The sequence below is a fragment of the Prionailurus viverrinus genome, chromosome A2 (genome assembly GCF_022837055.1).
Source record: "Prionailurus viverrinus isolate Anna chromosome A2, UM_Priviv_1.0, whole genome shotgun sequence".
In the NCBI taxonomy this organism is placed as follows: domain Eukaryota; kingdom Metazoa; phylum Chordata; class Mammalia; order Carnivora; family Felidae; genus Prionailurus; species Prionailurus viverrinus.
Genome location: NC_062562.1, coordinates 18,007,382 through 18,022,610, shown reverse-complemented (window position 1 = coordinate 18,022,610; position 15,229 = coordinate 18,007,382). Strand labels below are relative to the sequence as shown.

Here is a 15,229-nt window from a genome sequence, read left to right as displayed (position 1 = left end):
CGTGTCCCTCTCCCTGCCTGTCCCCCTCCCTTGCTTTCTGGCTCAAACCGCTGCCCTGCTTCCAATGTCGTCAAGAGGAGCCACACAATAGGCTTCTTCCTCCACACTGAGGATCTAGACCTGCCTCTTTGGGGGCTCCGCTCTTTCAACCACACTCCACCCCCCACATTCCTGTGCAGCCCTTGCCTCTCAGAACTCCAGTGCCATTGTCTCTTGCTTTTCGGAGCCCTCCTCTGTCTGCGCACCTTTCCTGTGCACACCACTGTCTTGTGCTTTCTCCTTTCCTGCTCGGTCAGGCCTCTCAAGACTTGGCCACATAGACGGCCCTCAAAAAATGCTGTGCTGAGTAAAAGAGCGAAAAAGAGCACATTCTGTGCAATTCCATTTATACGGGGCTCTAGAATAGGCAAAACTTGTTTATGGTGGATAAAAATCAGAACAACTGTTGTGTCTGGAGGAAGGGTGGGGATGGACAGGAATGGGGCCTGAAGGGACTTTCTAGGGTGATGAAGACGTCTACCTTGATAGAGGGGTTTGGCTGACACAGCTCCATGCTTTTGTCAAAGCTCACTGAATGTTACACTTGGGCTCTAAACATTACAATACATGTACATTTTACCTAACCCCACCCCCCCATACTAAACTCAAGTTAATGATATGCTTACTGAAGTGTTTAGTGGGAAGTATGCTGATGTCAATATGCCTGTGAATTTCAAAGTTCTCTGGCCCTGACTTGTCTGCTGCATGCCAGGGTCCTAGATTTGTCAGCCTACTGAACCCCACTTAGATGCTCACAGGCACCTCCAACCTGACGTGGCCCAAATGGAAAAATTCTCCATCTCTATCCCCTAACCCCCATGTGCAACACATTTCCAAAATCTGTCTATCTAGCTTCTGAAATCCACCAGGAGTCTTTCAAGGTTCTTCACTCCCACCACCCCAGCCCCAGCCTGCTCTGGGGATCCAGCCCCACCGCATGGGCTCTTCTCCACCGGTGTTGTTGTTGAGAGTTTTGTGATAAAATAAATATAACATAAAATTGGCCATTTAACCATTTTAAGTATACAATTCAATGGCATTAATTACATTTATAATGTACAACCATCACCGTTATCTATTTCTAAAGAGGTGTTTTTAAATGCACATCTGACCTTCCCACTGCCACTTTTCAAAATCTTTGGAAGCCCATCTAGAGACCCCAGCAGGATCTGCCTGCCCTTTGGGCCTGCTCACGGCACTCCAGCCACCCAGCCCTGGCTTGTTCCCATGCACTTCCCCTCAGGTCTCTCTGGGCCCCACCTGTCCCTAGGCCAACTCCAGTCTAATGTCTCTTCCTTGTAGAAGCCCCCAAGAGTCTTGGTGCAGCAGCATATCAAACACCCCAGCCTCCCTCCTGGTCCTCCGCACACCTGACCCCCAGGTGTGACTGTGTGTTTGCTTGGGTGGTTACTGGCGGAAGGGCCGCCTCTCCCTCTGGCTTGCGGGCTCCACAGGGCTGAGCAACATACTTCAGCTCTGCCTGATTCTCCAGTGTCAAGGACAGTTCCTGGCTTAACATAAGGGCTCAAAAGTATTTGCAGGGGAAGGAAAGGATGGGAAGAAGGGAAAGGGCCACCATCTGACAGTGGGTACAGGCAGACCTGCCCAAGGTGACCAGCCAGCATCTGGTTACTTCACTGAGCTCTCCTGCCTCTTCCTGCCTCTGGCTTTCTCTGTCACCTCCCTTTCCTGTCTCTCCCCCCTGTTCCTTCTCCCTGCCACTTTATTTATTTCTCTTTTTTTTATCAATTTTTACTCAATTCTCTTCTCATTCTGTTTCTTTTGCCCACACATATAGGAGCAGGTGTTTTGAGAATAAAATCTCAGGTTTCTGCTCTGAATTAATTTCACATTCATTCTTAGATAACTGTACAGCCCCCTTTGTAGCTAAAAGTTGGAGTGCCATGCCTGACAGCTCCAGCTATGAAACAGCTCCCACTCCCACACAGCTGTCTCTTCTGCATGTACCCAGTGGCTCTGGCCTCTGCCCCGCAGTGGTCCCAGCAAGGAGGCCAAGAGTCCTGCCTCCTGGGAGCACGGACTGGCAGCAGGGCTGGCTGTCCAGGACTGACTGAAGCTTGGCAGGTATTTCCCTATTGACTTGAAGACTGTTTGGCTTCTGGAAGGCAAGCTGCTCAAGGACTGGATGTACTGTGGGAGAAAGGTTTCCCAAAGGGCCTGCCCCCTGGAGACCAACTTCCATTTGGCTTAGCGGTGGAGAAGGGAAGCCTGGGCATGTGTGCAGACACCACCTCCTCCTAGGCCCAGGGAGGAGGGAGACAACTTTGCCTTTCCTCAGCCCACTGCTGATCTATGTCCTCCTAACACCTGCTCCTCATTCCCTACCGGCCCAGGAGGCAGCGTGGCCATGGAGGAGCAGAGGGAAGGGGGCAAGGCTGGTGGCTGCAGCGGAGGGATCCGGTGCGGCACTCACAGCACCTCCCCCGGGCCATCTGGTGCTCCGGCCCTTGCCGGAAAGGAGTGGGATGCAGGCAGTAGAGGAAAGGCTTATGGCCATTGCTTCATCTCCCTCCCTTCTCCACACCGCCCACCATGGGTAAGTGCCTAAGCCCTTACTTAGCCCATGGGTAAGTGCTGATGGAGCAGGTTAGGGGGGAGGCCAGTGCACAGTGGATTAAACATCCTTGGGTTGGTCTCGGCAAAGTCTAGACCTTAGGATAGGCAAAGAAAGACCATGATCATTCTTCTGTAGTTTTTCAGAGGGGCTTCTGAGCAATTCCGACTAGGGCAAGGGAGATGGGAGGCAGATGAGCTCAGATGAGCTGTCTGAACCTGGAAGGCTAGAGATGGGGTAGCAGCTCTATGGCTCCCCACTGGGGCAGAGGGTGGACCTCCCAGGGGCAGGCTGCGGCTGCACTGTAGCTGGTGCTCTGGGACGCTTCTGCCAATCAGATCTGGAAGCACAGGCATGCAGCCAGCCCTGCGTCTGCACCAGCACGTGCTCTTGTGACGCTCTTCCCCGGGTGAGGCCAGACGCACATCTGGAGGAAGTCCAGGCCAGGACGTGCTGCTGGGCTGCCCCTGGCCATCACTCGTATTCTCTAGCAGCTCACTCCCACCCCCACTGCCCACCCAAACCTCACCTCCCAGATTCCACCCAGCAAGCTCATAACCATGCCTTGTCTCCCATCCCCCCTATCAGAATAGAGCCTGATTTGTGCAACAAGGGCCTCTCTCCTGCAGGAGAAAGGGGTGGCAGGCCTGAACATTAAGTCATTGAAGAGTAGAGAGGTGGGCTAATAGGCCTGAGCTGGCATGAGGCATCAGCAAAGCCACTGAGGCTGGTCCCTGGCCCTCTGCCTCTCCTTTAGAGAAATCAGACATTTGGGAAGTTAAGGTACTTTTCTCAGGACCCACATCCAGGGAGAGAAGAGAACAATCTTCCTGTCTTTTCCCTATCACTGGTACTGAATGGGTTTACATCCTAATGCCTCTGGCCTCCTGATCAGTGCTCCTCCTCACAGGGACGGTCTCTTGTGGGTGGTGAGAGATGTTCAGACCCCACAAGGAAACCCCCAGTCTTTTGCCACAATTTCAAACAGGGTAAATTATTCACCTGCCCTGAGCTCCAGGACCACAAAACTCCAGAAAGAAATGGCCTCACCACAAAGAGTGGCTGAGATGGCCTTGTTTGTTCTGAACTCTCCTCAAGAAGAGGAGGAAGAGTGGACTGTGGACAGGGAAAATGGTGCTGAGAGTCCCTGAGGGAAAACTGGAGACCTAGCCACTGATTCTGGATCCCCAGGTCTATTGCTCCAAAATGACCCTGAATAAGCCAAGACTTCCCAAGACTTCGTCTCCTTGTCTATAAACAGAGAGTGCCCTGAGCTCCTTCCCTGACTTCCATGCAGCCTCAATGTTGACATGCCCTGATGAGCTTCGGTGAGCTTCAAGGCAGAATGTGGGACCCAGGCCCCCTCAGCCCCGCCACCGCAGCATCACTGCACTAAGCAGTTTCAGACACACAGCCCCACCCTGCAGACAAGGTCCCCAGTATGCCCCCCAGTGGCCAGTGTCTGCAGTGCATCTGGTGCTGGAACCAGCACCACCTCTTCTTGCACCGTAGCAGGGCCCCTGCTGAGAAGAGTCCTGGACCTGGGTGTCCTGGGAAAGGTCGCTTTGCCTGAACACCCTGCCACCTAGACACACCCTACTTCAGAACCAGCCCCTGGCCCTGCCCAGCATCTCAGGCCAGGCAGGAGCCCAGCCCACAGACACCAGGGTAATCCCAGAAACGGCCTTCTTGGCTGGCAAAACATCAAGTTAGGAGGTGTGTCAGGACAGGTATGGTGTGACCAGGGCGGATCAGCAGGTGCGTGAACAAAACCTGCAAACTGGGTTTCTATTTCTGTGCAAAAGGACCAGGAAGGTGAATCTGCTTTTAGCAGAGTGACAATGGACAACAGCTCTGACTCGAGAATTACGTTCTGCCAGCCTCTCAGGAAAATGTGCTGAGGGCTCTTTCTCCTTGACTGGAACACCACTGAAAGCCAGCTCTGGAGAAGAAAAGGTTCTGCTTGGAGACCCTGTCAGAAAAGGGCATCCACCAGGTTCCGAGAACCTGGAGAATGGACTAGGTCAGCATTTCCCAAACTGATGCCATGGAACAGCGGCCCCTAATGTTCTGAGAAAGCAAGTCTGGGAAAGGCTGCTGGCTACAGCTCTGTCTTGGAGCTCCATGGTGCCATTCAGGGTGCTGAAGGCCTGAGAAGCCTCCCAGCAAAGAACCAATGCATTTGTCTGGCTCAGATTTGCTTGAAGCACCTGGCTGAGAGGACTGCTCTTCACCAAACACTGTGAATCTGCAGTTAAGTCTGAGGCCCCTTCCTTCCTGGCCCTGAGCCTTGGCTTCTTCCCGGCACAACGAGGCAGATGGACTGAGTGTGGCCAAGGTCCTCCCACTCTGCTGTTTTTCCTGGCACATTAAAGGCTGGCTCCCTTCCCACGTCACCCAAGGTCCTGGGCTTGGGGGAGCCTGTTGTGTGGCAAGGGCTGGGTGCCCACCAGGAAACCAGTGCCCCATATGTGGCTCTCCCTTGACCTCTGCCCTTCAGGTCCTATAGCTCAAGTGAGCATCTCAGGGAGGCTAAAACCCAGAGGGGCAACACCACACAGGGGCCACCGCAGCGTCTCACCCCTGCCTGTCAAACCTTACTCCTGGGGGGCCAGGGCTTCTGGCTTCTGGTTTGTGCTGGCACAAACACACAGGTGAGTTTCTTTGGTGTGGATCACACTGTTCTAAGTACTGAAGAGCAAACACTTACCTAACTGATCAGCTCAGGGATGGGCCTGTTTCTAATCACAGATGTAATAATCACGAGTGTGCACGCCTCCTCAAGGAAGCCCCCACACTCCAGGAGCAACTCCAAACGTACTGAGTCATCTCCCCACAACGGCAGCTCCTTCCTTGGAATCTCACACTTACCTCTCGCAAACCACACATCCCACACCCACAGCACCTCATGTCACAAATAGACCCCGACCTGTGAACAATTATTCTCACTCATCTCCCCCACCCACGAGGTCCAAATGGCTCCTGCTGCTGATAATCCCAGAGGCGGCCATGCCTGTGCCTATAGCCCGGCCATGCTCCATCCTGCCCCAGGGCAGAGCCCTGGAGGAGGAACTAGAGACTTCTATGGGTTACCCCAGAGGAGAGGGAGGAAGCTGGCAAGCCCACTCAGTTCATTTCAGAGGCATGGCCCCAGTTCCACTAGTACACTGGGGCACCCAGCCTCCAGGTCCCCAAAAAGAGCCTTCAGGGTTTTGGCTGAGCATCCCACAGCAACTCAAAGCATCCTGAACAAAGCCAGGATAGGGCTGTGGACCCGGGGCACAAAGGAGGCCAATCTCGTGGAAATGGCCCTTCAGTAACTGCTCAGTGAGTGTAGGACACCATCACCCATTGTGAATGCTTGGCTCCCAGCCTGGGTCTCTACCCTGAGGTGGTTTCTATGGGGATGGCTAGCTTTTCTGCCATCTCAGGCCCAGCTAACTGGAATGAAAGTCCAGAGGAGAAGCTTCCCAGAGCCCAACTGGAAGGCTGTTTCCTGCCTCTCCTAAAACCTTGCTTCCCTCACCAGCATCCCCCTCCAGTGCCCACTGTCAGGGAAAGAGGCTGGCCTAGAGCCAGGGAAATCTGCCTCCCCTCCAGCCTGTGGCTATTTATAGTCCTCTCCAAATGAGTATCCATTGAGAAAAGTTGCCCAGAAGCCTGTCTTTGGCCCTCTCTAAGGCCATTTTTCTGGGTCAAACTCACACCAGCTACAAAAGCATCTTCTACTCTGGGACTCTGCCCAAGCTTTCAGGAGGTGCAGGAATCCCTCAGGAGATCTGCGGCCAGGCCTGTTCTCTGCTACCACATCTTGAGCCAGGAAGACACAAATGCTGGTGGCTCAGGGAAACAACCAGGAAAAGAGAGTTGGTTAAAGAGGGGAAGGGAACCGAGGGAGGCATGGGAAGGTAGGTGGGGGAAGCCGGCGCAGAAAGTGGTTACCTGGGTGAGGTGAGGGTTGGGGTTGAACCCACACTGGTTGCAGACCTTGTTGTGACACTGGGTGCAGGTGTTGAAGTTTGGCTGGCTGGGGGTCGACGTGAGGTCCGAGGTCTTACATATGGGACACAGCGTGCTGCTGGGAAGGGGGGCGATCTGGGGGACGGAGTAGGGTGATGTGGGGGTGCTGCCTCTGTCCGGTGACACAGAGGGCGACCGCCCTGATCTCTGCGTCCTGCTGTCTACCTGCAGTGTCCTGCGCGGGCCATCAGCCTCCTGGCCTGCTGGGCCCTGTGCCCTCGTCTCCCGGGGGCTCTCGCGGCCGGGAGCAGTAGCAGAAGCCTGCTTCGGGGTTGGGGAAGCTGCTCTCTGGCTACCCGGGGGCTCCTTGGGGTCCAGTCTCCTGGAAACGCTGAAATGACATTGAAAATCACTATGTTAGAGACACTTCTCAGAGAAGCAGCCTGCAGGAGGCTCTATCAAGCTCGGTGACCCTGCCGAGCCCCATTCCGCTCTCCTCTTCCTGCCCAGTGGCATCATCACAGCTACCATTTGCTGAGTGCTGATTGTGTCCCGTGCTGAGCGCTGACAAGCGTCTCCCATTTGAACCCTGAGCACCAGGTCATGTGGTAGAATCTTGAGTTCCCCTCTTACATCCTGATGAAGTACAGATTCAGATTCAGCAAGTCTAGTGTGAGGTTTGCATTTTTAAGAATCTCTAAGGTGATACCTATACTGTGGTCTGCAGACCACACTTTAAGAACCAAGGCTCTAAACCTATATGTTAGAAACACCTGGAGTTATTTTTAAATTTCTGAATCTCAGATTATACCCCAGACAAATTACATCAGAATCTGTGGGGGCAGGGGCACCTGAGGTGCTGGGTTGAGCATCCAATTTCGGCTCAGGTCATGATCTCGCAGTTTGTGGGTTCGAGCCCTGCATCAGCTCTGTGCTGACAGCTCAGAGCCTGGAGCCTGCTTTGGATTCTGTGTCTCCCTCTCGTTCTGCCTCTCCCCAGCTCACACTTTGTCTTTCTCTGTCTCTCAAAAATAAAAGATAAATAAAAAAGAATCTGTGGGGGCAGGACCCTGGTATTAGTATTTTTCCCTCCCCAGGTGATCCCAACATACAGCACAAGTTCAGAGCTATTGCCCTGGCAGGTCTGTTCTGGTTTGTTCCCTTCAAAGGCTGACCCCAGACAGTTGGAGATGGGTGGGGGAGGCATCCCAATGCCTACCTAGTTAATGCCATCTCCAGCAGTGACAAAGGAACCTACTTTCTGGCAGCTCACCAGCAGGCCTGATGCTAGACCAAGTCCATAGAGATGGGTGAAGTGTTACTCTTCCACTAGTACCAGGCTGGGTGGGGTTGCGGTCCTAGGATCCAGCCCTTGAGGAACCACTGAGGAGAAATCCAATGTACCTGACCCCCATCTCCATTCTGACCTGGCGCAGCTGCAGGGAAGCCCGCAGAGTTGAGTAGTTCAGTAAGGTAGAAAGTTAAGCTAAACTCAATTTCCTTATTTTCCTTTTCCCCATTTTCCTTTTCCAATTTGAAAGAAGATGAGCACAAAAAGCCAAAGGCAATGTTTTATATGGCTTCCCTAAAATTCTATCCTTGTTCCAGTGTGTATTCATCTGGGTGGATACTGGCACCCAGGAGACAGGACAGACTGGCTGAGCGCCACTGTGGAGGCTGGACCACAACTGCCTGCAGGGAGGCCACCCTGGCGCCATCTGCCCTAGTGCCCTGTGTCCTCCTAGGATCTGACTGACTGACAGGAGGGGATTCTGAGTTTGCTGCCCCTAGATGAAAGCCATCTGCTTGCAAAAAAGATTCAGGGGCCAACTGGTAGGATGTCTTAAAACAAGCCATTTCAGACGGGGGGGGTGGGGCGAGGAGCCCACCTGGGGAGGCCTCCTCCAAGACTGCCTGCAATTCTTCCTCCCTTCTGAGGAATAGTGGGGGGAGAGCCACACCTTCGGTCTAATAAAGACTCTTCCAGAAAAAAGAAACACTATTACATGTCTATCAAACATTTCTTTCATCAACCAACAACAGCATATACCCACCCATCCATCCCATCTCACGGACCTGCCACTTTCATCTTCAATAGGATCTCCAGAACCTGAGAGTCTAGCCCCCCTGGGCCATCTTGCCACCAGCTGTGAGGCCCAGTATGTAGTGGCCACAGCAACTCTGGGCCACACTTGGAACCTAGGCTCCACGGCCTTCCAGCAGACTAATTTCTAGGCATGGTAAAGAAAGATTCCCACTTGGTTAATTTATAATTTCATTTTTTATTTGAATGATTTGGGGCTGGAATTTAAAAGCAGCACCTGACTGTATGTTAACTATACTGGAATTAAAATTAAAAGGGAAAAAAAAAAAAAAAAAAAAAAAGGAGCCCCTGAAAGCTAATCAGAAGCTACTGAGAGCCCTTTATACCATGTGGAGGGAGGGGCTGCAGTCCCTTTCCCAGGCTGTGTAAGGTCTGAAGTTTTTTTCTGAGGAATGTAGCCATCTCTACTGTCTGTGAGTTGCCTGGTCTGTGACAGGCAATCTTCTGTGTACACAGTTGCATTTTAATTCAATGTTGTATCACCATGTAGTCTTTCTGGGGACAAAATTTGTGTGACAGAGATCCAGATTCAAGTTAACTTTCAGCTCAGCCAGAGTGACAATGACTAAGCAAACAATGCCTTCTGTGGCCCAGCAAAGTCTGTCCTGCAAGGGCTCCCTGCACCTGGGCCTGATGCGTGTGCATGCACCAACACGGTGGCTGTAGGAGACACCTGGCAATCGAGCTGCTTGTCCGCGATCCCTTCTCTTTTCCATCCTCCTGGATGATTCCTCACCCCTTCTCCATGATCTTCAAGCCTCCAGTATGTCTCTCCCTCTCTTAACTATCACTGACAACCTGCATGCCATCTCACCAAGAAAGTGGGAGCTACTAGAGGAGAATTTGCACATCCACAGCCGCTCGACGTCTGTCCCCCAATATTTGCCAGTCTCCTGTTCCCAAAGCCCACTTCTTACCTTCACAAACCACCTCCTCTCCTTCATCAACCATTTCCCCTCTCTATTGGATGATTTCAATAACCATGCAAACATGCTTCGCCCATCCGCAAAATTAATTAATTAATTAATTAATTAAATAACTTTGACCCACTTTCCCCTTTAGCTACTGCCCCATTTCTCTGCTCCTCCCCTCCCTTCCTCTCAACCCAGTCCAACCTGGCCTTTGCACACCCTTCTACAGAAACCACTATGGTCATAGTCACCAACGGCCTCCACATTATCAATCCAACAATCCCTTCTCAATCTCTCATCTCACTTCAGCAGCACCACAGGATACTGCTGAGTGCTCCCTCCTTCCTGAGATAAGTTTTCCACTTGCCTTCTGGAACACCTCCTTCTCCCAGGTTTCCTCCTCCCTCCTGGCCACACCTGTTTAAACTCTCTCCCATTCCCAGAACCCCGCTCCTTACACTGGAGGAACCTGGTCTTCTCTGAGTACACACGATCCTGGGTCTCAAAGCCCACCCAGACTCAAGGCTTGAAATCCCACTTCCCAGTGACAACTACCAAATATGTGTCTCTGGCCCAGTCCTCTTCCCTGAACCTGTCACTGGTCTAACTGCAGACTCTGCATCTTGACTGAGATGTCATATGCATAGGCATCCCAAACCTGAAGTGTCCAAGCTGAGCTCTTATCTTCCCCTATATGTGCGTTTCCCAGCCTCCCATTGGCGCCATCTCTGACCCCTTCTTCTCCCATCCACGTCAATCATCAGTAAATCTTGTTGGCTTCAGAGTCTGGCCACTCCCACTGCCTCCTCTCTCCCCACCGTCCCCTCTTTTTTTCAGTTCTGCACAAGCCAGGCTGCTTTCACTCACCCCTCTGTGGTCTTCTCTGCATGGCAGCCAGGATACTCCTCTACATACATAAATTAGCCACTTCCCTCCTCTGTCTAAACCCTCCAACACTTCTTTTCCCTCCCAGAAGAAAATCCAAAGGCTTTACAATGGCCCCTGCAAGCCCACGAGATACAGCCCCTTTCCCCCTGGCCCCATCCCCTACTATTCTCTCCCTCCCTCCTTCTACTTCCCTTAGGCCAGGCCACTCTCCTCTGGGCATCCACATCTGCAGGCATTTGCACTCCCTCAAGTCTTTGCGCTGGTGGCATCCTTTCAGGGACACTCTCCCTGATCTATTTAAAATGAAGCTTCTGGGACACCTGGCTAGTTGGAAGAACATGTGACTTTTGCTCTCTGGGCATGAGTTCGAGCCCCACGTTGGGTGTACAGATTGCTAACAAATAAATAAATAAACTTAAAAAAAATAAAATGTAGCTTCTGTCCCTCCTGCCTCTTTGTTCTCCATGGCATTGAGTACCTTCCAACTCATCATATGTATTGCTTTTGTGTATCCTCTGTGATCCCCGCATTAGACCGTCAGCTCTGTGGGCAGGGCCTCTGTGTGCTACCTCCATAGCTGCATCCCAGAGCCCAGCACAGTGCCTAGCACACACTGGACACACGACTGGTGTTTCCAGAATAGATTGGCTGTAGGCACATCATGACTCAGAAAAGCAAATGTGGCCCAAAAGTGTGTTAGAGCTGAGGAAACAAGGCATGGCACGTGACTAGCATGGCACTCGGCCCTTCCCTGGATCTGAGCTCATGCTGGAGAGAGCTGCAGATATGATAGTGGAGTCCTCTTTGGTTATTGGTTGCACCCCCAGTCCCACCATACAGAATACTCTGCTCACCATGGTGGTGGTGATGCCAACTGAGCCTTACTGTGAGCCCCACTGTGTGCCAGGCACCTATCACATATTAACTCCTTTATGCCTCATAGCAAATCCACAGGACAGGACCCATTTTGCCCATTTTACAGACAAGGAAACTGCTACACGTAGGAGTTATATAACTTGCAAAGCCATCATGACTTGTATCAAGGCCTGCAGTCCCTGCCCTTAACCACTGTCGCACATTGTCACTCTCGGGAGCGCAGTGAGGCTGTGGACAGGTAGGCAGCACTGCACTTTGGGCTCTTTGGATTATTTTTTTCTCTTCTGAAGAGCTGGTTAAGTGGAAGCTCCCTAGGAGAAGGTCTCTGACGTTTTGCTCCCCACTGCAGCCCAGTCCTCCCACCACTCTTGGTACTGAGCAAGCCCTCAATAAACATATGCAAAGTAAATGGAAAGATGTGTAAGTGGTTCAGCGAGCTCACAGGGTGGGACTGACCTCAGGCAGCAACACGATTCAGTTGGGACCACTTCACATGGAGTTTGCCCAGCAACGCTGAGAGACTCACAGAGAAAACTAACATTCATCCATTCATTCATTCAGGCATGTAGTCATTCACAAACACCTGCTGACCCCGGAATAGTTCCAGGCCCCGTGATAGGTATTGACGGTATGAACAAACTATGTCTCTGACAATGGAAGGTGGGTCTACAGGTGTTCATTGTATTGTATTGTATCCTTTACATCTTATACATATTTTATAAGTACTCTTACATTCTTTAGAAATACCTATTCAATATTTAATTGAAATACATTTTTAAAAAAGTGAATCAGACAGGGATCCAGTCCTCTGGGAGCCTACAGTCTAGAGGGGAGACGGATGTGCAAACAAATCACCGCACGACATGCCTCCACATGGTCCAGGGAAGGGACAGAAGTCTGATGAGGCTTCTCCTTGAGGTGAAAGGGCAAGGTAGGCAGAGGTGAGAGCACATGAAAAGGCTCAGAGACATGAGAGAGCATGCTCAGGCTGGGTGGCTGTGGGGGGCAGGCACAGCAGTGCTATCCCCTGCACCTAGAACAGCTCCCAGCAATCCTGTGGTCTGAACTTCCTGAACTATGGGCAAGCTTAGAGCTAAAAAGGGAAAGGCCAGGGGAATAATAGGGCCTCTAAGGTTTTCAAACAAGAGAGTGCTCTGGCTGTGTGTCAAGGAGACAGTAGAGGCAGGGAAACAGTGAAAATTCGGCAATAGCCCAAGAGACAGTCCATGGGGTGAGAAGGAGGGAAGTTTCAGCAGAGGTATTCTGGCTTGAGGTCTGAAGAGGAATGGTCCTTTTGATTGAGACTGGGGGTCCAGGGACAGAAGCCAGTCGGTGAGCAGAGAATGGGGAATAAAATGGCAAAATCATGAAGTTGGATCTGGTTTTGTTGAGGTGGGGAGGTAGGTACAAGAGGTATCAGGAGATGGGTCGGGGCTTGGATTCAATTCAGAAAAGTCTAGATATTTCTATTGGGGAGAGTTAAGGGTTCGATTCACAGGCAAGCCTCAGAGATCACACGGGAGCAGTGGTCTAGGAAAGATTTGTGGGGAGCACCAACATTTATGGGAGCAGAAGAGATGCCAGAAACGGAGAAGTCAGAGAAAGAACAAAAAGACGCAACCTCCTCCCAGGGTTTGAGAAGCTCCCAGAGGAGGAGCATTCAACAACCTGCTGTGAAGAACCTCTGTGCCTGAAGGCTGCAACACTGGAGAAGCCACAGAAGAAAAGTCTATGCCAATGAGGGCCGCACCCTGTGACTGCCCAGGCCCTCTCCCACCCAGACCGACCTGAGAAGGGCTGGCTCCCCATCCCGCTCAACACAGGACCCACCCGTCTCTTGCAGGAGATGCAGGAGCTCCATCTGTGACACATCCCTGGATGCAAGTCTCATAGAGACCAGGATGGCTGGGGTAGCCCTGGGCCTCTTCAGGTGGCCCTCCTTAATAAAGGTCTCCACTGGGTAGAGAAGGGAGAGAGGAAGGAAAGGGGGAGGGAAACGTCCACAGGTAGGACACAGCTCAGCCCCACAGAAGACCTGGTTTCATGGATCTGGACCATCAGCAGTGAGGCTCCATGAGGCCAATGGTCCTCCCAAAAGCCCCAGGGACTGCTCTTGCTTGGTGAGGGTTGGGATAAGCACAGGTGAGCAAGGAGGGAAGAAGGACACTGCCATAAAGCAGAGGAGACACAGGAGGACAAGTAGGTGAGAAGGAGGGAGAGAGCAGAGATATGAAGGAGTGGCTGGAAGCCAAGCAGGGAAGACTAAAAATGGCTTATCCAGGGACACATATTTTTAAAAGATAGCCAAGAAAGGTAGAGGGGGTAAAAATAGCTGGATTTCTACCAGCTTTCCTCCCTTTCAGCACTAAAGGCTATTGACTGATCAGAAACAAGTCTTGAAGCTGTTTAGCAGGGCTGGAAGGACCACCCCCCTGGCCACATGGGTGCTGTTGGGGAGGGGCACAGAGCCAATTCAGTTGGCATCCCCCTCGGCACTCCTCAGTACCCCAGTAGCCTCCTGTCCCATACCATGACCACCACTGGGAGAAATGATCCAGACTGTGCTGGTCAGACCTGGGCTCGCCGCTGTCAGATATCCCAGGAAAGGCATGAAGCCAACAAGCTCCACTGACCAAAGATGCCCCAGCCACCAGGTACATCCGTAAGGTCAGGGCCAACAGGGAGAGATGTGGCTGCCCAGGTCCACAGTGGGGAGGAGCCTAGAGCCACTGCGGCAGCTGTGCTCAGAGAGGACCTGCTCAGGCTGAAGCAGACTAACAGAAGGAGAAGCAGGGAGGCAGGGAGACAGTGCAGGCTCCAGAGGGAAAACCAGGCTGGGTTCCACATGGCAGCATTCTAGAGCATGCCCCCCACCGCCTCCAGTTGAATATTTAAAAAAGAAATACTTCACACCAATAAATGACTGTCTTTGTTCACCAGGAGGGGATTGAACTTAGGGAAACTGTTTTTCTTAAGTCAGAGCAGCCGGAAGAGGTCCCACAGCTTCAAACAAGGTTTTGATAAATTCATGGCTGACCTTTCTGTAATAGGCAATTATGACTGGGCAGATGCTGTGGGAGGATCCTCTCCTTTCAGGCCCATGCCAGGAAGGGCCACTGGGCCACCCACTGGTACCTGTGGATTCAGGCAGAGAAGCAAGGGTTGCAGAACCTTGGTTTGGGTTTTTCTGTGTATTTTTTTTTTAAGTAATCTCCACACCCAACGTGGGGCTTGAACTCACAACCCCGACCCAGATCAAGAGTTGTAAGCACTGCTGACTGAGCCAGCTAGGCGCCTCAGGGTTGCAGAATCTTGGGAAGCACGATCAGGTCGTGGGTTCTGGAGCAATTCTCTCACGAATGGATGGGAGAACACAGAAAGTTTGACTTTAGAAAAAACATTCCAGTTTCCACACACAAAAAAAAACTTCTTGACCTACCCAGATGCATGCCTTTCTGATCATGCATCCCTATCAATAAAGTATGTTTGCATACCCCCAACATATGAATACTTATCCACCGATTACGTACACATATATTACTGATAAAACACACCTCCCCAAATGGAAAAGTTTGAAAGGATGAGATAGGATATAAATGTTTTCACAGCTTTAGTTGGCTGCCTCATCTCCCTCCCCTTCTTGGCACGTGTGCCCCAGTTTGGAGGCTCTGCTGAGGAAATTCTTTTATTTTTATTATTTTTTTTTAATTTTAGAGAGAGAGAGAGAGAGAGCACAAGTGGGGGAGAGGGGCGGAGGGAGAGAGATAGAATACCAAGCTGGCTCCATGCTCAGCACAGAACCCGATACGGGGCTCGATCCCACGACCCTGGGATCACGACCTGAGACGAAATCAAGACTTGGACACTGAACCGACT

At 51.7% G+C, this 15,229-nt stretch overlaps 1 protein-coding gene across 1 annotated transcript in view; it reads right to left on the bottom strand.

The window, feature by feature from the left end:
- The window catches only part of BSN (bassoon presynaptic cytomatrix protein), a 90,987-nt gene that overhangs the window by 29,853 nt on the left and 45,905 nt on the right, over positions 1 to 15,229 (bottom strand). Inside the window, exon 2 of the mRNA XM_047826184.1 lies at positions 6,557 to 6,965. Coding sequence (XP_047682140.1) covers positions 6,557 to 6,965 — 409 coding nt within the window. The remainder of the gene's footprint in view (positions 1 to 6,556; positions 6,966 to 15,229) is intronic.